This window comes from Elaeis guineensis, chromosome 1 (genome assembly GCF_000442705.2).
Source record: "Elaeis guineensis isolate ETL-2024a chromosome 1, EG11, whole genome shotgun sequence".
Taxonomy (NCBI): Eukaryota; Viridiplantae; Streptophyta; class Magnoliopsida; order Arecales; family Arecaceae; genus Elaeis; species Elaeis guineensis.
In genome coordinates, this window is record NC_025993.2 from 185,635,947 (window position 1) to 185,658,263 (window position 22,317).

General features: G+C 40.7%; 2 protein-coding genes across 3 annotated transcripts in view; one reads left to right on the forward strand and one right to left on the reverse strand.

The window, feature by feature from the left end:
- The window catches only part of LOC105035006 (uncharacterized), a 28,083-nt gene extending 12,285 nt beyond the window's left edge, over positions 1-15,798 (forward strand). Inside the window, exons 1-6 of one of the 2 annotated variants that reach the window (XM_073250718.1) lie at positions 3,174-3,731; positions 9,015-9,088; positions 13,967-14,116; positions 14,285-14,570; positions 14,776-15,009; positions 15,153-15,798. In XM_073250718.1, the coding sequence (XP_073106819.1) occupies positions 9,027-9,088; positions 13,967-14,116; positions 14,285-14,570; positions 14,776-15,009; positions 15,153-15,521 (1,101 nt within the window). In that variant the 5' untranslated portion in view covers positions 3,174-3,731; positions 9,015-9,026 and the 3' untranslated portion in view covers positions 15,522-15,798. Of the gene's footprint in view, positions 1-3,173; positions 3,732-9,014; positions 9,089-13,966; positions 14,117-14,284; positions 14,571-14,775; positions 15,010-15,152 lie in introns of those variants that run through there. The other variant, XM_010910390.4, reaches the window with a different exon arrangement.
- LOC105035008 (pentatricopeptide repeat-containing protein At1g31790) lies at positions 15,680-17,599 on the reverse strand. The gene has a single exon (XM_010910393.4). It carries the CDS (start codon positions 17,469-17,471, stop codon positions 16,017-16,019), a length of 1,455 nt encoding a protein of 484 aa, XP_010908695.1. The 5' UTR covers positions 17,472-17,599; the 3' UTR covers positions 15,680-16,016.
- Positions 17,600-22,317: the final 4,718 nt, after the last annotated feature.

Below are 22,317 nucleotides of genomic sequence, written 5' to 3' on the forward strand. Positions count from 1 at the left end.
AGCTATAGATCCTCAGGAATCCATTATTCATGAGCCAGTAGTTGACGTTTCTCTACCACCTCGTAGATCTAGTAGGGTCTTCCGACCTCCTGAAAGGTACATGAATATGCTTACGGAGAAAATAAAGAAAATATTCTTTATGGGAGATAAGGGTCATGGTGATGATCCTAATACCTTTGATGAAGCGATGTTTGACATCGATTTCGAGAAATGATTAGATGCTATGAAGACAGAAATTGACTCCATATAATCGAACCAAATTTGGATCTTAGTGGATCCATCTGAGGGTATTGTACCCATTGGGTGTAAATGGATCTACAAAAAGAAAATAGATGCCGATGGTAAGGTAAAGATCTATAAAGCTAGGCTTATGACAAAAGATTACAGTCAGCGCGAGGGTATTGACTATCAGAAAATCTTCTTGTCCGTAGTAATGCTGAAATCCATCCGCACATAGCTTGCTGTTGCAGTTTATTATGATTATGAAATCTGGCAGATTGGATGTGAAAACTGCTTTTTTGAATAGATATCTTGAGGAAGATATCTATATGGAGTAGCCTATGGGATTCACATCTGGTGACGGTGATCACAGTCTGCAAGCTGCAAAAGTCCATATGCGGATTAAAGCAAGCTTTTCGAAGTTGGAATTATCATTTTGATGATACGATCAAATCGTTTAATTTCATAAAAAATGAAGAGGAATCATGTATATACAAAAGGGTCAGTGGGAGTGCAATAACATTCCTCGTATTGTACATGGATGATATCTTCATTGGGAATGATATTCCCATGCTAACCATGGTCAAAAGATGGTTGTCCAAGGAATTCTCCATAAAAGATCTAGGAGAAGCATCTTATATTCTTGAAATAAAGGTCTATAGGGATAGAGCTAAACGAATGCTAAGCTTGTCACAAAAGCTATACATAAAGTGCTGAAGAGTTTCAGCATGGAAAACTCTAAAAGAGAATTTTTACCTCTTAGACATAGTATTAATCTTTTCAAGATCATGTGTTCGACCCATCTGAGGAAGTTCAGCATATGAGTAAGATTCCTTATGTCTCGATCATAGGAAGCCTCATGTATGCCATGCTGTGTACTCGATCTAATATTGCTCCTGTTGTGAGTGTCACGAGCAGGTATCAGTTGAATCCAGACGAGGAGCACTGGATAGCTGTGAAGAACATCCTTAAGTACTTAAGAAGGACTAAGTATTTATTCTTGATCTTTGGAGGAGGTTCTGAATTGCGTGTCGAGGGATATACTGATTCAGACTTCATGTCTGATCCTGATGATAAAAAGTCTACGTCAGGATATGTGTTCGTTTGTAATGGTGGCACAGTTAGTTAGAAGAGTTCTAAGCAACCCATCATAGCGGATTCGATCATAGAGGCTGAGTATGTCGCTGCTTCGGATGCTGCAAAGGAAGGCTTCTAGTTCAAGAAGTTTATCACGAAATTTGGGGTTATGACATCGGATGCCATACCATTTTACTGCGACAACAATGGAGCCATAGCACTTGCTAAAGAGTCGAGGTCTCATCAGAAATCAAAGCACATCGAGCGGCGATAACACATTATACGCAACTACCTCGAAAAGAAACTTATCGAGGTGCGAAGAGTAGACTCCGCGGACAACGTGGCAGACCTGTTGACAAAGAAGTTGAGTCAATCGAAAATAAAAGTCCACCTTGAGAAGATGGGGTTTAGATTTGTGGTCAATTGGCTTTAGTCCAAGTGGGAGATTGTTAGATGTATGTCCTAGAAGTCAATATGGCTGACATATTGTAATAAATCTATGACATAATTTTGTATTTAATACATTGATTTGATCAATAAAATGATAAGTTTATTTTTCATTCAAGTGTGATGTGTCCTTGAATCATTCATGAAATTAATTTTCGATGCATATTCTCAAAGTATTGAGAATTAGAGATATATATTTAATTTCTAAATGCTTTCGATCATAGGATCATCATGAGGACGATGATCGATTCGGATAGACCGGTGCACAGATCGCTTCCTTCGAAATAGATGAGTCTTTAGTCTACAGTGTAGAGATACTGAATGACGAGTGCGGGTAGTTATTAGAGAACAACTAGTACTGAGCGTGACCATATGAGAGATCACTTAGATTTTTATTCATTCGTTAGTGATTGTCTCGATGCTGTAGTTGTGTGATTGGTCTTTTGACCTGAGATGGCATTACTGCTCGCAGTGAGGTTGCTGGAGTTTGATTGACATATAAACATGGGTCTCAATGAGCCCTTGTAGTGGATGTTGGCGATAGTTGATCCATTGTAAGAGTAGGGTATGCATCAAGATGGGATCTATCGATTTTGATAGAGAAGAGTAGTTCTATGAGATTTGAGAGGCTAAGTTCGAGAATCTGTGGCTACAGTAGTATGATAGATGGAAAGGAGTTTTCATAGAAATCACAATTGGACTTGAGCTAATCGAATCTATCATATAACTGATGTTGAGATTTGATGATTTATCCATGATCTGTCATCTAGTCGGGACTCACGATAGAGGGACTGAACTACACATTAAATACACCTGAAAGTTCATTTTGGTTCTACTGGGTTGCCAATACATACTACTAGGTGTCACTGATGGATTGTGAGAGCTCACTAGGATTGTTCTAGATCGACAATCCTTGATGAGTTAGAGTGGAATTATTCCGATCTATTGAAAAGAGTTTCAATGATACTTTGATAGAGATCATTGTATATCACACTACCAGATAGAATTGAACCTATGGGGTCACACAACAAAAGGATTAGGTCTGGAATAAGCAATTGAGCTTATGAAATGTCAATTGGATTTAGAGAAATCCGATTGAGTTCAAGATAACCTTGCTAGTACATGGTTGGATCTAATTTTTTCTTTACGTTTGGATTTCTTATTTGATAAGATAATTCAAATTTAATTACTTGCTAATAACCTAAATGAATTAGATTCATTGTACTCCAATTGTTGGGTGTCTAAGGTTTTGGATCAAATGAATTAAGGATGCAAGTCACTAATTAATATTTCTTGATAGTTATTATGGGGCGCCACTTGATTTGATCAAGTTGGGCGTGTCCTATGATCAGAGGACTTATGGATCCTATATGGGACATCCCTTGGGTGCACTTTGGGGTGTGTTTATATGGGTGCAAGGGCTCCAAGAGTTGGCGCCTAAAAGGATTCCTAATGGAAGTTGAATAACTTAAGTTATTAGGAAAAATCTAATGCAAGTAGGACTTGTATTATGAGATTGAATAGGATTCAATCTTTTTGCCTATTTAAAGGGACCTCCCCTAAGATCTCTAGAGCATCCCAATCAGCAAGCCCCATGCTACAAAGAGAAGCCCCACGCCCTCTCTTCCTCTCCCTTTGGATGTCCACATGTCCTTGCTCTTTGGGCGTCCCACTTCTTCTCCACACCCAAGGCTGTCGGACGTCCACTTGGTGCTGGTTCCTGGTGCATGGTAGCAGCACAAGCAAGGGTAGAAAGGCAAGAGAAGAGGAGAAGAAAAAGATCAAGGAAAGAGATCAAAGAGTTGATTGCGATCCAGGCTTCGTTCAGATTCAGCAGGCTGAATTTTCTTAAAGAAGAAAATTCAACTTGAAGAGAGCTGTTCTAGGCTGATCCCGAGTGGATATTCGTAGAGACCGGATATTTGTGCGGCTAAGAGAGAGCCTCTTCTCTTCCAGATCCAGATTTGAAGAAAAGAATTGCGAAACAGGTATGTGATTTGATCACAAGTTAAATTTTAGTATATGTACAATTTCAGCATATGAAGTAGATCCTTGTGGTTTGTGTTTTATGCATGCATCATATGGATTAAAATGTGTTTTAACTTCTCTTTCTCTGTGGTGTTTAGAAAATAAAATTTTAAAACACACTTGTATGCCCCAACACACGAATTCCAACACATAGACCCTCCAGGCTAGAAGTTTATGCTTTTATCCTCAGGTTTTAGGGTTGTATTACACCATTAGAACTTGTCTGTTAATATGTAAAAATACTTGAACGTCATTGCAGCTATAACCATCCAATATACAATATCAAAGGGCACAACTGATTAATTCTTAAGTCAATTTTCCTTGGGAGCTAATTTTGGTTATATCTATAGTGGCATATGAAACTTGATGGTATGGGTATAGTCTCACATTTTTTGGTTTATTGGGTTACATTTCAGGAATGACAACTTATTACTTTTAGATGGATCTTCTAGAAATCATATTCAAAGAGGCATGCATGTTAAAACCATCTTTGTTTACTTATTGGCCATATGAGCACTTTTGTATGCTTTAATCGTACTTATACATTCAAAATATATGTTTTCTTCCATATGCAACATTCATGGAGGAAGTTTGTGGTTTCATATGCAAAAAACAATATTTTGCTTATTTATTGGTCTTTTAGTGCCTTTTGCACACTTATAGTGATCGGAGATTAAAATTTATGGTTTTCCATCCATGTGCAAAATTTGTAAACGGATTTAGTTTTATGTGCTTGTATTTTCTTTTCCTCCAAGATATTTATATATATAATGTGCTTATGCATGCGTGCTTGCTCTTGTTCTCCTGCACATGCTTTCCTTGCATGCTTTGGTATGCTTTGCACAGCAATGTCTTTACTTTATAAACACCTTTTTCTGTTGCAAGCTCACATATAAAGTAGGCAATGATTTGTTGTTTTGCAATAAGTTGCTTGGATCTTTGTTTAATGTGCTCTTTTTTTCTCTCGTTCTTCCCCCACCCTCTCAGCATATATTGTCCACTTTATTTGGTTTGGGCATCCATCAATTAGAGCGGCTTGGTTCTTAAGTGGAAGGATTGGAAGTCAAGGGTGTGGGGCATAAGAAAACTTGGATGGAGATGGTAGAAAGGTTATCCCATTGATATAGACAACCAATGAAGAAGTCTTCATACAAGGATTCATGTCTCGATGTTATGATATGTCTTGCTAGTATTGTACTATTGTTCTGGATGGTACCTACGCATCTTGGTGGTTCTTTAACTTTTCAAGAAAATTATACATGAGATGGATTGTCTTAATTGGGAAGTCCCGATTGTCTCAATTCATTGAATATCCCAATTGTTTCCCGACACTTAGGATGCACATGGATGGTTTTGGATATGTTTTTTTACTCTTTTCTTTTTTGTTCTTGTTGTTAATGATTGTTTCTATCCATCCCAATTGTACCATCCTGTTTGATTCTGTAATGCCCTTAGATCAAGCCAAGATGGAGTTGGGTATTGAGATTGAAACCCTGGATTCATATAGTTGAATTCAAATTCAAGATTTTGTGTCCTGGTGGGATGGGGGGGTATCTTAGCCATCCAATCCCATTCTGTGAGAAAATAAGACCAAGATATGTTTGGGACTTTGAAATCCATCTACGTGGGGAAAGAAGACAAAAGAGGAAAGAAGGCAAGAAAGGAAAGATGCAAAATGAGAAGTGAAAGGAAAGATGAAAAGGAAAAAGTGAGAGGAAAGAATAAGAAAAATGGAAAAAAAAAGAAAGGAAGGAAGAAGAAAAGAAAGAAAAAGGAAAGAAAGAAAGGGAGCAGGAAAGAAAGAAAGAAAGGGAGAAGGAAAGAAAGAAAAGAAAGAAAGAGGAGAGACTGAGGATATCTATCGAAATGCATGATTGAGATTGCTGTCGAGATGAGATGGGATAGTGAGTGTTGCGGTCAAGAGTCAAGGGATCGAATGGCTCAGATGGTTGGGTTGACTCTGCATCCGAGAAGGAGCCAACTTGTCTGTAGCAAGGCAATCCTCTCTTGATATTTCTTCTCCTATTCCTCGGCAGCGTGGAGAAGTTCCTCAGCAATCTCAGCCCGAGCATTGGCGATCTAGGCCTTGTCTTCTAGTTGATGGTTGAGCCATCCAAAGGCGGTCAATCCTTCAAACAAAATTGTTGCGTCATGTGCCAGCTGCAAAAAGAGAATTTGCTAAGTCAACAGTTCGGCAAAAGAAATGATAATCAAATACTGGAAAGATGGACAAACTCACCGACATCAATGATGATGATCTCTTCGACTGGGCGGGTCTTCCTTTCTTCTCAGTTGGTAGGAAGCATCATCATTTTCATCAACTTTCCAACGAGTCGATGATCTCGGAGCGCCATATCAGTAGCCTTTATGTGCATTCCGAGTGTGATGTATGCCCCTTCAGAAAAATCCGAAGGGCCAAGCTCAACGGTGAATGTGGGGGGCATTGGAGCCTTCCCTCGGTCGATGTCTCTGTGCATCGCCGTTCGGCCAGCATCCGACTCACCCATCACCGGCAGGGTTTGGACTGCACTGATAAGCCTCGTCGGGGCCTTGCTGATGACGACAACATCATCGTCTTGTTCAGCAGACATTATTGGTGTCGGTGGTGGAGGCGAAGTCTGTTCTGGCGGAGGAATATGGGGCAACGATGGCGGCTGTATGCTCCTTGGGATTCGAGAGGAGGATCCTTCTTGGGATTTCTTTGACGGTCCTCGAGAAGGTCCGTCAGGTCCAGAATCCGATCTCTTCTTGATGGCGCGGTGAATGGATTCTGTCGAAATCCTCATACCTACAAGCCAGTGAAGAAAGTTAGTCCACGAATGAAAAGAAAATTGACAGGAAGACTTCAAAAAATTTGCGAAATGAAATCTACCTAAGTGGTTGGTTGGGCTTATTCTGGCATCATACAATGACTGCTTGTCGAGGAGCTCCCATTGAGTGGGAACTTGGACGTCGAATGGTAAGTCGTAATGCTCTTGATCTTCTTCAAGGACTACTGCATTCTTGCTTGGAGAAAGGTTGGGAGTAGTCCAGATCCAACTAAAACCCCACGGATGGTCGGCGGCAACATAAAAGAATTTGTTCTTTCATCCGTGAATCGAAGAGGAAAGTCCGGTAATGAACTGACGATGATATCGGGGCTTGAAGAACTACCATCCCTTTTTTCGAGGATATTTCTTCAAGACAAAAAGAGCACGAAAAAGGGAGATCCTTGGCTCAAAATGGAGAAGGTGGCAAAGAACAACAAAAAAAGAAAGAATTCTAATGGAATTAGGGGCAAATTGAGCGAGAACTATATCGTACAAGTCAAAGACATCAGCGAAAAAAGGATGCAAAGGAAATCGGAGTTCCGAGTGAAGAAACTCATAGATGGCAATATAGCCGTCTAAAGGGCGAACGATCGGACCATCTTTGTCGGATGACAACATTCGATACTGACTAGAGATGTGATAATGATCTCTTAGCCGCTGAACATCGGTTTCAGACAACTCGGACCTCTCGTAAAGAGGTCCAGAAAGATTCTCGACATTGGTTGATCATCCAACTCATGAGGACTTGGGTGGCCCTGTCAAGAAGTAACGTCCTCGGGATCATCCCGAGGAACATCCTTAGTCTCCTTACGGACAGTTGGAGTCCAAGAACCTCGATCCCTCACAACGTTCTCGTCTCCAGACTCTCTCCCAAATGAAGCCATTCCTAAGAAAACTCTTAAGAAACCGAAAAAGAAAAAGAAGGGAAGAAAAACTCAACCTTAAGATTCTAATGATGATGATGAAGAAACTGACGACAATGAAGAAAACCATGATGATGAAGAAGCTGACGACGGTGAAGCTTAGAATGCTCCAAAGAAGATGAACACTAATGCAGCTAAAGCAGAGAGCAAGGATGGGGCTGGAGATGCAAATCTTGAAACTAGAAGAGAACCGGAGGAGGAAAAGACCCCCTATTTATAAGTATACCCAACGGCCATGATTAACGCAGAAAATTCTATCATCCTCGAAGATTTTGACACGTGGCCGCAATCTCGATCGATTATTCTCTCGGCTCTTCAACGCACCACCGTTGTGATCTCGTCAGATAAGCCGAATCCATATAAAGATCGACTGAGCAAATGATCATTTGACATGTGGCTGATTCGGACTACTCGAGAATCATTATTCTGCCATCCGATCTTCCGTAATCATTATGGAAGTCTGCTTTGAATGATTCGCCGCATTACATGCTGCACATCTTGTGAAACAATAGGGCCTCCGCACATCTTATGAAACAACAAAATGGCTGTCCGCTTCGTGAAACGATAAAATGGTTGGGCACCATTTTTCGAGATGATAATAAGTGAAGTTCGTCGGAGAAAGCAATTCATATTCGTACATTGATTAACTCCTCTCGTCTGATCATGCTATAGCATCGGACTCGGAAGTTGGGGTGCAAGTATTAGGGTAGATCCTCGTCGCTTATCTGACTAACGTTTGTCCTCGTCTCCGTACTAAGTGTACAACTTGACCGATTGAGCCGACTTAGATTAGACCGATGAAATAAGACTAAGTTAGGATTTGGTCGACTAAGTTCGACATGCTGTCAAGGTTCAACTGACGACTTCTTCGGTGCTTTGCTGACTATCTTGATCTCAAAAGAATAGGGGTCGACGTAGTTATTCGGCGTAGGTATTAACTATCCGTGGTCGTGGGACGTAATATTCGCCCACTAATGATCCGTTACTTGGTTTTAATACGGTTAATGAGATAACCGCTCAGTAAATGCAGTAATCCTCACATCCTGAATTCTAGGGGGTAGAAGTTACACAGTAATGGTACTCTCCACCCTATATAAAGTGATAAGCAGGGGGACTAGGTAAGTTTTTCTAATCATAAAATTTTTGGCTCTCACATTTTGGTCTTTTCAACTGTTCCCTTTCTCTGGCTAACTTAAGCATCGGAAGGTCCCTCGTCGGACAACTTCCGACAAGTGGACTTGTCTTTGCAAGTTTCCTGCTATCACGCAGTAGGGTGCAACATCTCGGCTTTTAGCCGACCAACTCGCCGGAGATTAGCAGCAACAATGAGGTGTCTCGTTCTATGGAGAAACTAGAATACCTTTGTCCCATGGGATTTAAAACCTTCTTCAAACTAATGGGAAAGATTTACTGCTAATGCATATGCTTATACATCAGAGACTAGTATAATCTATGTATTTTATTCACTATACTGCTTATGTGGTTTTGATCATATTATCTCTTTTGGCAGGTTTATGCGTTGATGTCTTTCCTGTCCCTTGTCCTGAATAAGAGCTCAATTTACTTTAATTCGATCCGTGAAGTGTAAGTGACTTGATTATCCAGGCTCATGCTGAAAATTTTTTGCAAGCTCATCATACACAAATTTATGAACAAGTCATTTTTCTTTTTATTTTCTTATTCTAAGTTTTTCCTTATTCAAATTAAGTTTTTAACACTTAATTCTCATCCATTGAGATTTCTTAGAAGTAAGATTGACGAAGTGGGATGACAACATAAATAGTTATACATCTCGGTAAGACTGTAACAGGAAATTGCTTATTGTCCATTGCACGATGTACTTTGCAGAATTTAGAGCCTCTGAGTAATACCTGCTGACAAATTAAGTTTTTAACACTTAATTCTTATCCATTGAGATTTATTAGAAGTTAGATTGACTAAGTGGGATGACAAAATAAATAGTTATACATCTCGGTAAGACTGTAACAGGAAATTGCTTCTTGTCCATTGCACAATGTACTTTGTAGAATTTAGGGCCTCTGAGTAATACCTGCTGACGGTTAATTTTCTTCTGAGGGAATGCTTTTTCACCTCATAAGGGGAATTGGGAAATGATATCCACATGGATTGAACAGTAGATACTGTAATACATCATGGTGATTCCATAACTGAAGAATTGTTTGCCATGCAATACAGAAGACATTGCATGGCATAAAGTTAGGTTCTGATAGTAATCTTGCTGACCATCAATAAACTTTTTTACATTTTCGTTCTGTTTTTGCCTAATTGGTGTTCCTCTGAGGAATGCTGTTTCTTTTCATTTCTCCTTTTTTTTTTTTTCTTTTTTTTTTTTTTTTTTTGCATCTGGACCACATTAGACTATATCAGGCTTAGAGGCATGGAAAACGACCCATTTATTCTCATTTTTGATGAATGCTTAATATCCCCGATCTTAGATTGCAAAGAGGGAATTTGTTTACCTGAAAAGTAGTTTATATGGTTTGTTTTATATATATATATATATGTATGCATGCATGCATGCATGCATGCATGCATATGTATGTATGTATATATGTACATACATATGTATATGTATATATATGTATGTATATATGCATTTGACCAAGTTTATTGGGCATTGTAGTAATTGATCTATAGTGTTATGCTTAAGAATATATAGAATCTGTGGGCAAACAGAATTTTCTTGTTTATTATGAGCACAATCAGAATTGCTTAGTTATACTGTCTGCAAGAACTATGATGTTTAGAACTCATTACATGTGGGGAAAGTTAATAGTTAGAGTTAGCGTTGGTGGTGAATGAAGTAATGACAAGTAAAATTTTAGAATAAAGGAGGAAGTGTGATAAGACTAGTAGAACCAAGTCTATTTTAAGGAGAGGTAGTTTGCACACTTCCACAATTAACCAGCAATTTTAGGAATAATTGGGTGCAGTAAGATGGAGCCAACATGGTTATCATTGTCTTGTCATTGTTTTGTTCCTTTTTTCTTCCCTTGAGGTTGGACTAGTTTTGGGGTGGGAGGTGAGGGGAGGGAGGGCTCATATATGGAGACTAAAGTTGGGATTGTGGGAACATAGCTACTGGTGCTACAAGAGGATAAAGTAAAAGCTTTGGGATGCATGCCCATTCTGTCTAGATGTGGCAAGATCATTTGTCTAATAGATCCTTGTTGCGATTCACCTTTTTCTCTTAAAAAATAAAAGAGATTTGATGCCAATGTGTTGGGACAAGCAAAACATAATTTATCTTTGGTCAACAATTTAGCATTTATTTCTATGAGCTTTTGCTGACCTCTGGGAGTGGATCATGCTTGTCATATAGTTTTTGCTTAGAGGAAGGCAGCAAATAACATCCAATTATATGAAGTTATGTGTTTGAGAGTGAGTAAATGCTGCATTTTTGTTTCCATGGGTGTGCATCAGGAGAGCAGCTACCAACAGGCTTGGAGAATTTTTTGATGTCATTGGAAGATTGCTTGTTAAGGTTTATCGGGGATGGACCAAGTGTGATAATCATCTCTGGCATCATCCGGATCATTGTTCACATGATGCTCCAATTAGGATATCAAATAGGGAACAGTGGAGGTATCCCAGGGCTTACTTTAGTCAACTGCTAGCACTAATGGGGCATACATAAGCATTGATAGCATCAAATGATTTAGAGTTGGCCCAACAGGAAGCTTATTGTTTCTGTTTGCATCGCGTAACATTTACTGCCCATGCTGTAGTAACATGCCCTTTCAGCTTTTTTTTTTTTTTTTTTTTCCCTTTTGTCAGTAGAACATTTAAAGAGTGGAAAATGTTTCAAGGCTTCTGATCAAGCATTAGAGTGATTTATCTCGGTTTTACTTTTTCTTTTTCTTTTTCTTTTCTTGTTTTTCCCAAAATGGAATAGGAAAGAGGAAACCAACCAATTTTGGCCAATTTTTCTCTGTGTACATGGGTGTGTTTTTCTTTTTTCCTCTCTCTTTTTGTTTCAATTCTTCTGTAATCCAGCTGCTCTCTCTCTATCTTACTGCTGCTTTACTTCAATGCAACTAGTTTTTGTTTCTAAAACTTGGAGATAAATGAATAAAATCTGTAATTTCTCCTTACTGCTCAAACTTGTACTAACTGCTATCAATCTTAAGTTATTTGACATTAGTTCTAAAGTTGCTGCTGATTGATTGGTTGCTGTCTATCATCGTTTACTGCAAAATCAAGTTTTCTAGTCATGGCAACTCACCTTCTGATAGATCATCTCCCACACCCCCTTGATATCCTTTATTTCTCTTGCATCCTGATTCCTTCAGTCCTTGGATATTTTTAATACCTTTGTCATGTTTTTGGGAATTAGACATTATGCTAATAATTTGTACCAAATCCATAGTTTTCTATTCTTCAATGTTGACTGTTACTTATCTGCTGTCCTGCTTTATTGGGTAATGTCAATTCACTTGAAAGTTGGGTCGTCCAAATCAATATGCCGATTTTTGATGAATTGTGAGGACCATAATTGGTGACAAACCAAGCCTTTTTGAAAGTCAGTTGCATGGTATTCATTTTATCACTGGTCCCTTGGTCAAGTGGAACCTTGGTTTAATGTCTTATCTTTCTGATTCTTTGAAGGACTGATTTGTTAATTAAGGTTGCATAAATACTTGAGTATTCTGAAGAGTTACAATATTGTTATTTAAGGAGATTTATTAGTCGCTGCAAGGTTTGCAGAATCATGAATGTGCTCTGCTGTACTCTATTGGCTTTGGCATGCATAAGCATGTTAAGATGCTAACATGGTGCAACGATGTGTGTGACATGGGAATATGTTGGGGTTACCTGTTTAATTTTCTCTTAGAGTACTTTGGTTGCTTTATGGTGGAAAATGGACATGTTATGAACATTTAAATAAGAATTTCAAATCATCTTTACATGCAACTAGAATTTTATGTAAAGAAATTTTGTTTTTGAAGCCAAATTAAACATATTGTTGTTGATTATGGGCAAAATCTAAAGAGTAGGTAACCCTTTTTATATGAATTTAATACATAGAAGTGAATTATATGTATACACAATGTAATAGCTTAAAAATATTTTCAGTACAGAGTGGATATTAGACATGGATCATCCAATTAATATGGGCTGCCGATTTTCATAGCTTTTCTTGCAAGTTATTTGGCAAACTATTGGATGGCACAAAGATATTTCCATATTGGCATCTTCAAGACCCTCCGAACCGGAATTGGAGGTCGTACCAACCGGCGGCTGGTTCAGTATGGTACAGATCTGTACCATGCCATTCTGGGGCATGGAGCTAGAGAGGGAGGGTTAGGGGGAGAAGGACAGAGAGGAAGAGAGAGGGGGGAGGGAACAAAGGAGGGAGGGGGAGGGAGGGAGAAAGAGTGAGAAAGGAGGGGTTCGAACCATCGTGGGGGAGTTTCGAGGGATCCAGATCTAGCAATGGGGACCTGGCCAGGGACCTCCTTGTCGTCATCATCATACAACACTATCATAAACTCAATAAGGACAAGGGTTTAGGGTTTTGACATCGAGCAAAGCTGAGGGGAGGTGATTTGAATGGGGGTGCGAGAGCATCATTGGTTCGATGGCTTGAATTGTGCTAGTAATTGATCAGTTTGGTTTGGTATGTCTCGAACTGGCTGGTTCAGCACGGTTTGCTTAAATCTTGGAACATCTTTCTGTTCCTCGTTTTAATATAACCGTTGGTACGTATATTTTTTTTAGTATTAGTGGACATTAGGTATAAACTTGATGATGTATCCTCTGTTTGTAGTGTCCTTGTGATAGTCACAAGATGCTAATTATCTTTTCAAGCCTTATTATGACATGTTCTCAACTAAATTAGCGGACGCTGCCTTTTCTTCAGGTCTTTTCATGCAAACTAATTGGTTGCTTTTTGAGGCACGAGGAGAATTCCATGTTGATGTATCTGTTTATCATATTAAATACCATGAATGTTAACACTTTTTATTTATTATATTATCAAAAGTGCAGCTTCAACAAACATATACTCTCATCAATTTCTTAAGGCTGAGCTCTTCTGAACACACATTGGGTCCGTTTCTTGCTCTCTCCATCTATTGTGATAGACTTCTGGTTCCTGATGCTGAAGTAAAAGGACTGTATATTGCTGTCATTTGTGTATCTAAGTTCCTATTGTTGCCTGATACTTCTTTAGTGCTATTGAAAAAAGTCATCTTGCAAAATGGCCATCCTACCTTTTTTTCTCCTTGTTTCTCATAAAAAGGACCAACGTTTTGTCTCTCGTGGCTTTACTTTCTGGAGTTTCACTTGCATTTTGGTCCCACTTATTCTATACTCGTAGGTTTTTTCTCATTTTCTTTGTTTTTGAAAAAGCAGTAATTGTGAGAGCAATGCGAGGAATCTTGTACTCTTTTAGGATATTGTGTAGAAACTGATGTGAAAATTCATTAACTATTTCAGCTATGAAGCTTGGGTCATTTATAATTTCCTTTCACTCTGCTTGGCATGGGTGGGAGGTCCAGGTGCTGTAGTGTTGAGCTTAAGTGGCCGAGTTCTGAAGCCATCATGGTGCCTGATGACATGCTGTTTTCCTGCTATTCCTCTTGATGGGTGCGTGAAGTTTTTTTCTTTTATTTTTCTTTTTTTCTGGTGACTGTTCATGCTATTTATGAAAAAATTCCCTTTGTTTAGATTTGTTAAAATACTTGAGTTTGATGAATTTAGTTGCATCTATTTCTTTCTGAATCATACATCAGTTAACTGATTGTGGTCCAACAGGCGTTTTATACGGAGATGCAAGCAAGGTGGTTTGCAGTTTGTGATCCTGAAGCCTATTTTAGTCGTGATTACCTTCATACTCTATGCAAAAGGAAAATACGAGGATGGAAATTTTAGTGTGGATCAAGCCTATCTTTATATCACAATTATGTACACTATATCATATTCGATGGCATTGTATGCTCTTGCCTTGTTCTATGTGGCATGCAGAGATCTGCTTCGGCCATTCAACCCGGTCCCAAAGTTTATCATAATCAAATCTGTTGTTTTCCTCACATATTGGCAGGTATTTGTTCTTAAGATTAATTCTGTTCTCGTTTAGGTAGTGTGGGGCCCTCTTGTTCATATTGTCTGTTCGGATAGTTGAGGGAAACGCGCATGGTGGTATGTAGGTTACTTGTGTGGGGATAAATATGTGATTTTTTTTTTCCTTCTTACACGAGCATAACTATACCTTTTTTATGAAAGATATTGACCCACGTTCTATGTAGGGTGTCTTGGTTTTTCTGGCTGCCAAGTCTGGGTTTATAGTAAATGCGGAAAAAGCTGCTGATTTTCAAAACTTCATTATATGCGTTGAGATGCTTGCAGCAGCAGTGGGCCACCTATACGCCTTCCCCTACAAGGAATATGCAGGTGCCAATATTGGTGGATCCGGTGGTCTGAGTGGAAGCCTTTCTCATGCTTTGAAATTCAACGACTTTTACCATGACACCGTTCACCAGGTGATCTGCCTAAAAAACTATTTGACTTTGTGTCGTTAATGGAATTTGTCTTTGTTTACTTTGGTGAAAGTGTCCAGAGTTTGAATTGTATAAAGATATGCAGCTTTTGTTGTTGTCTCAGCATGATTTTTATCTTGATGCAGTTTGCCCCAACCTATCATGATTATGTGCTCTACAGCAGTAATGAGGGCGATGAGGGAGCACGGAAGTATCGATCGCGCACCTTCGTGCCAACCGGGCAGGAGATGGATGCTGTTAGAAAGAACAAACACATGTATGGGGGCAGATTAGATGAGATACAGCTGTCCAGCGTCTCCACATCTGGCACCAATAGTCCTGTCATATCAAGCACGTCACCAGACCAGACGGACCTGGAAGCAATCAAATCTTCATTGCTCAAGGAGAGTGCTGCTTCTGCATCACAGCCTTATGATCTCTCAGTGTTGATTGACACAGATCTTTCTAATTACCCTGCCAAGGTTCCTGCAGTTGATGAGACAAACAAAAGATGATGTTTAATGTTGGTTAATTCTTTAGCAAAACTGATGCTTTCCGCAATCAAACAAGGAAGTTGTGTGTTGTGCTCGAGTTGGAGTGAGCTTTTTCATATAGCATGCTGAAACATGTGAGCGCTGATTATTTCAAATCGATGTGAGCTCCCGTTAGTATATACTTGTGATAACATCCATCAGTTTATTGCTAGGTTGGGTCGGTGAAATCTTTTACAGCCGTCTGTCCAAGTGCGACTTGTATTTGGATCGTCACTACCAATGAACAAATACTTTGACATTGTTCCTTTGTTTCTTGTCGAAGACCTTCGTTGCGGATGATGGTATCTAAAGCACTTATCTGCAGCTCTGTACGGCAGGGCCTGCGTATCAGCACAGGAGTGAAAACTACGAAAATAAGCGTCGTAACGTGCATATGTGTTCATGGTTTTGAGATGGGAAACTAGAATGGTGCTCGCTTCGTTTAATTTGTACAGTTTTCCCGGACGGTTGCAAAAATCAGGTGCTACAAGCCATCCTTACTTGGTTGACTATCAATTCCTTGGGCCTGACTCCCGCTGCCCGCATCTGGTAAAGCAAGCTAATTGCCTCGGAGCAGCATCCTCCGCGTGCATAGCCGGCAAGCATCGCATTCCAGCACACGGGGTCTCCGGAGCCAGCGATCGTTTCGAATGCCCTCCTCGCGTCTTTCAAGAGCCCATGCTTGGCATACATGTCCACCAGGCTGCTCCCCACGTACCGATCCGCGTCCACCCCGAGCTTGACGGCGCTGGCGTGGACTTGCCTCCCGCCCCAGCCACTATCCCCTATCCTCGCACATGCCGCGAGAATGCTCGAGACGACATGGGAGTTCCTCCTGTGCCCCGCTCTTCCCATCTCCCTGAAGACGTACAAAGCCTCCTCGAACCGCCCCACTCCGCAGCATCCGGTGATCATGCACGTCCACGCCGCGGCACCCCGCGAACCGATCCTCATCCTTTCAAAGACCCTCCGGGCGCTTTGATGGCATCCGAGCATGCTGTAGCACTGAAGCAGGGAGCTGCCTATCCCTCCGCACCCAATAGCACCGCTTTCTCCCAGCACCTTGAGGGCTAGCCCATGCACCTGCCGAGCGAGTCCCAGCTCCCTCGCTCTAACGCATGACCTGAGCGTCGTGACAAGGACGAGGGCGTCCAAGTAGCGACCGCCGGCCTCCACCGCCGACTTGCGCATCTCCGCGAACAGCTGCAGTGCTTCCCGGTGGCCACCGTGGTGGGCGAGGGTGGCCAGCATAGCGGCCCACGACATGGGGTCTCGGAAGGGCATTCGGTCGAACATATGGCGGGCGCTGTCCGCCTGACCGCAGGTGGCGTACATGAGCAGCAGGCGGTTGGCGAGGGGAAGGCCGGCCGCGCGGCGGAGGAGGCGGGGGCGGCTCCGCTGGATGTGGGCGTGGACCTGGGCGCCTTGGAAGGCGTCCCTGGAGTGGGTGCACTCCCTGACGAGGGACAGGTACAGGTCCGCCTCGATGGGGAGTTGCAGGCCGTCCATGAGGTGCAGGACGTCGGTGGCGGTACAGGTCTCCGGGACGACACCTTGTTCTGCATCCTCCCCATCAGTGCTAATGCTGCTGGTATCAGGTGCAGGTGGGTCTGTTTCGGGGGTGGTGGAGATAGAGATAGGAAGGTGGGGCTGTGGTTTATTCATGGTGGATAGCTTTTGGGGGCGTTGCAGCAGCGGCGGCAGAGCTTGGGCGGGAGGTTGTGTTGGTGATTGCCTCCGCCGCCACCTCGATGTTGTCGTTGTTCTTGACGATGTTGCGGCTGTCGGGGTAGCCACGGTGCTGTTGTTGGACGGAAGGAGGCGGAGGTGGAGCTGGAAGTGGTGCCGCCTGGGGGCGACGAGTGGTAAAGGGACGGTGGCCGCCTCTGCTGCTGCTGCTGCTGCTGCTTTCGCAGCCAGTGCGAACCCCATGGCTTATGCTTCTTGCGGCATCTCTGCGAGCCGTCAGCGCCGCATCCCGCCAAAAGCAGGCACAAAGAGTGACGCTAGCTTCAAGTATAATTAAAACTGGCATCACCTTTTTAATAATTTTTATAATTAATTATTATTTTTTATATTAATAAAATATATATGATCCATAGGTTTTTTTTTTAATATTATTATTTTTAGATCATCCATAGTATTAAAAATTAAATATTATAACAAGTCTCTATGTTCTTACCTTAATTCAATGGTATTAACATATATTTGATAATTATACTATCTCAAAATTATACCAATCATTGGATGATATAGATGTAACATTCCTAAACATGAGGAAATTATAAAATATAAAAAGGTGATGCTGTAGAGCTTTACCATAATATTAAAATATATATATATATTTTTTATATAATATGGGAGGACTGATACAATTGATTGAGTAGTTTAATATACGGGAGAGCTATTGTGTGCGTTTGTTTCGTATAGAATAATATTTTAAAAATATAAATATTTAAAAAAAAAATAAACATTAACAGCAATAATGGTTGTTAATTAAATCCTAAAATGTCATTGCACACTTAACTTACCATATCAGTAAGGTGATGTTCTCCTATACTTTCATTTTTTTTATTTATTAATCATATAGATTGATAAATATATAAATTACTAAAAATGATATTATGTTATCGGATTTCAATAAAAGTCATGAAGGGCAATTTCATAAGTCAATTTTACTTACTGTGCATTTTTATTTTTGAACTGCTCAAATCTAATCTTCATCTGCTCCACAGACTCTATTTCCTATCGCCTTTCAAAAAATAAAAAAAAATATAAAATTGAAGTGGATCTTTATTGAAATGACAGATGGATAATCTTTTTTTCCTCATGATCTAGATTTATGGGAAGAAACTAATTTAGGATCTTTTATATTAAAAAACAAAGGAATCGATTATGAAGATTAAAATAGTAAAAAAATACGATCCAAATAGTTGGAGGAAAATTCTAATTCTTATGAAAAAAAAAAAAAAAGATCAAAAGATATTTTATGGATCTTCCTATTACAGATAGTGATTCATCATGGAATTCTTTATCTATTGTGCTGCGATCAACATTTCTATCAAAGCAAAATAAATAGTATTTCAATCATCATTCCAATAAAATCAAAATAAAAGAAGGCATTCATATAACACATAAATAAGATATTGATTTGAATCATATATAGATTTTGTTGCGGAAGATTTCCGACCACGTATAGATACAGCTGGAGTAGGTTGGAGGTTACTGGAGCGGCGTTCCTGCAAAAAAAATCCCGATCGGAGTTGGCTCTGGCGAGAACCCTCCGACGATTAAGTCAGAAATTTGGTGCAACAGAGAAGGAGAAAAAATCTCAAGAGGGCATAAGTATGATGGGCACACACACTCATACCTGGAGGTCTCCTCTTTACCGCTACTTATAAGGGGATTGGCAACGTGATGGACCATACAGATTATGTCAGTTGGCAAGTGGACCTTTAACTGACGCACAGTTGGCAAAAAAGGTGATGTGACATGGGCTTGGTAGGCGCATGGGCAGTGAGTGAAATGACGATAATATATCCTGATTTGACATGTTTGGACAAGAATCATAATTAATCCTTGAGACTATTTTATTGTCCGATGTCCGATCCCTCTTCTAACATCGAAGTCTGGAGGCCAAGAGGTCCTTACTATTAGATGGAGAGCGCCGGCCAGGAGGGTCGGCCAGTTGGTCCGAACCCGCTTATGGGTAGGAATGTAGGTATCAGAGGATGTTTTAGGAAGATCCTATTTGGAGGGTCAGTATGATAGGGGCCACCCTCAGAGTGATAGGTTACAATAGTGAATAACCCAAGATTTGGTTTGGAGTAAGGATTAGCTTAGAATCTCCAGGGATAACGCTAAAACTGAGCTTCCCTTGATCTCGAGCCTGATGCCCAAATGGCTCATTATTCGTACGTTCCTCGAGAGTCCTTTCTGCTCTTTCATTAATATAGAAGAACTAAAGTCAAGTGAGGAGGGTCAGAAAATCATTCCAATTATCCCATCACGTGGAGCTGTGCGGCACATAGTCAACCAGAGGAGACCAAGTGATGTGAGTTTATCCAGCTTGTGGGACACATGTGGGATAATGGCATAAAAGGATGCACCTTGACTTGACTCATGCAGACAAAAATCATAATTGGCGCATCTTGACCCGTATTTTAGATGGACGATTGTCGTCCAGCACGTCGAAGCCCAAGAGCCTACGAATGTCCTCGTCGTCGGATGCTATTGACCAATGGGATCGATCGGTTCATCCAAACCAGTCTATCCATTGGTTGACTACGATAAAGGTCGAGGGTCAAGAAGAAGGCTAGAAGATCCTTCAAAGTGGACCATCTAAGGTCAGCAGGGGGTCGGACAAGTAGGGCTCGATGCGACCTAAGGATCGGTTTAGCCCACTATGTGGGGCTCGAAAAAAGATCAGCCTCCTGATATACGATAAGTTGTAATAGCATATGATCCAAAGACTGATTAGGCGTAAGGATTGACTCAAAATCTTCGGAGATAGTCGGACCTTTCTTGGCTCAATGCTTGATGCCCGAGCGCTAGCTTGAGAAAGATCAGCTAACGTATGGATCGACAAGGTGTCGGAACCCATGATCAAGTCGAGGGTCGGTGCCGCAATTTTGGCAAGGGTCTATTCTCCAAAAAATGGAGGATTAAAGTCAAGGGTGAGAGGACAAGGGGTCATTATGTCCGTGTCCCATCACATGAGATCGTGTGAGGTGTTTAAGTATCTTTGACAGTGGTCATAAATTTTCTCAATGCACAGCTGTGGAAGGGATGGTGATGCAACTGATAGGCAGAGTAATGCAACTAGATAATGGAGCCCAACATATCCACATGGAAAATCGTTTGGTGTTCCTCAACCTGAGCTCTGGGCGGAGATTATTCGTCCGATCCTTGATTGTTCTTCGAAATAGGCGGCCAAGGGTTCGTATCTCTTGGTGATGTGTTTGCTGTGGAGACCGAAGCAGATAAAGCAATGTCGAACCCTTAGGGGGATCGATTCCTCCAACTAGTTGGCGAAGGTGAGCTCCGGCTATAGTGGGATACCTCCCCCCAATAATCTTAGTATTATCTCAGTCTTTTTCTCTTATAGGCATTTCTTTGGAAGTTCGTCGAAGGAATGCCTGATTGGCAAACTTCCAAGCCAGTCATTAATAGAATTCAGACAGTACTCAGGATACATCACATTAGATAGGATCAAAGACCCCCACTTCTATTAGCTTGTAGTGACCAATGTATTACCCCCAACATATACCCCCTACTTTCGAATCCGAGACTTAAAGGATTCGGAGGATGGGAGTATAAGAGGTGATAGAGGGTATATGCCCATTTGGAGTTAGGAGGGTATCTTTTTGAAAATGAGGTTACTATATTATCTAGCTATTAATAGCTAGGAAAGAGAGAGAGTCGATTTTCACGTGATTTGAATGGCGGCATCTTGTTTTGGAAACTCTTCATTATGAGCCATTTCTTGATTGGTGCTGGCCAATGGGAAGGCGCCAATCATCTTCCATCCACTGGGTACTGGGGTCTTAGGCTTGGGGCCACGCTTGATCTTTATTGCTGTGAAAAGAGACTTACAGCATCAATTTCTCCCCCTAATACTTTGAATCTCTCTTTGAGCGCTACACCCGAAGGTTCTTCGTTTCTATTTCTCCAGGTCGCTAGCCATCTTCTCTAACAGCCATTTTTCTTTCTTTCTTTCTTTCCTTCTGAATGACAGGTGGGCCTGCCCTTTTCCTCATTATTTTCTTTTCTTCTTCGATTGCTTCCCCTTTCATTCTCCTTCCTTTTCTTTGACTTCTTGTCTTCCTGTTTGATTGGCAATGTCAGTACCGAGGGCTCTATTGGGAGTTGGTCTTTGGACCATTCCTTGGCATCGGGGGGAGTACTGAAGGGGAAGGTGTCGGATGTGAGGTGGAATCGACCTTCATGCCCGATACCATTAGGTCCGTGTTAAGTTCAAAAGATTTGGATTTGATTCGAACTCATTACAGGATTCCAGTTTCATTTGATCTGGAGCTTTCAAAGGTGAGTGGTAGGATTGGTAATCCTTCCATCAGACGGATCGGTCTCTACGAAGAGTCGTTCCAAACAGGACTCCGATTACCTGTGCACCTTTTTGTTGTAGAAATTTTTTATTTTTTTAATCTTTCCCTTTGCTCCTTAGTCCCTAACTCTTTTTATTTTATCATTGGATTAGTGGTCGGTTGTTCCCTGGCCAGGGTTCACCAATCCATCCCTCTTTTTTTATCTTTCTTTATTCTAAAGAGGCATATTGCAGATTGGTAGTACATCTCTCATCCAAAGGGTACCCCTATCTTGATAAAGGGGGCTCCTTCCTCCGTTCATGGGTGGAAAGAGTGATTTTTTTTTATTACGGATCCTTCTCTTGAGTCATTAGTTTTATTGAGTTGGGGTCGGCCAAGAGATGCTGTGTTCTAGATGCTGAAGTTGGGAGGGAAGGATCTTCGTAGCTCCGTGCTACTGCAGGAGCACAAGATCCCTCCTATGAAAGATTAGATATCATAGCAGGCCCTCTTCCATGCTGGGCCGAGTTTAGTGTTAAAAAATATATCCTAAAGTCAATCGTTTAGACTATTGTATCTTTTATATTTTGAATTATGAATTATGAATTAATAAATATTATTTGATATTATTCATCATAAGTTGTATATCTTTCTTGATTGAACTCTAATATTATGATGAAATCCTTAGAACTATATGATAAGTGATAAAAAAAAATTTATCGAATAGTTCTTAA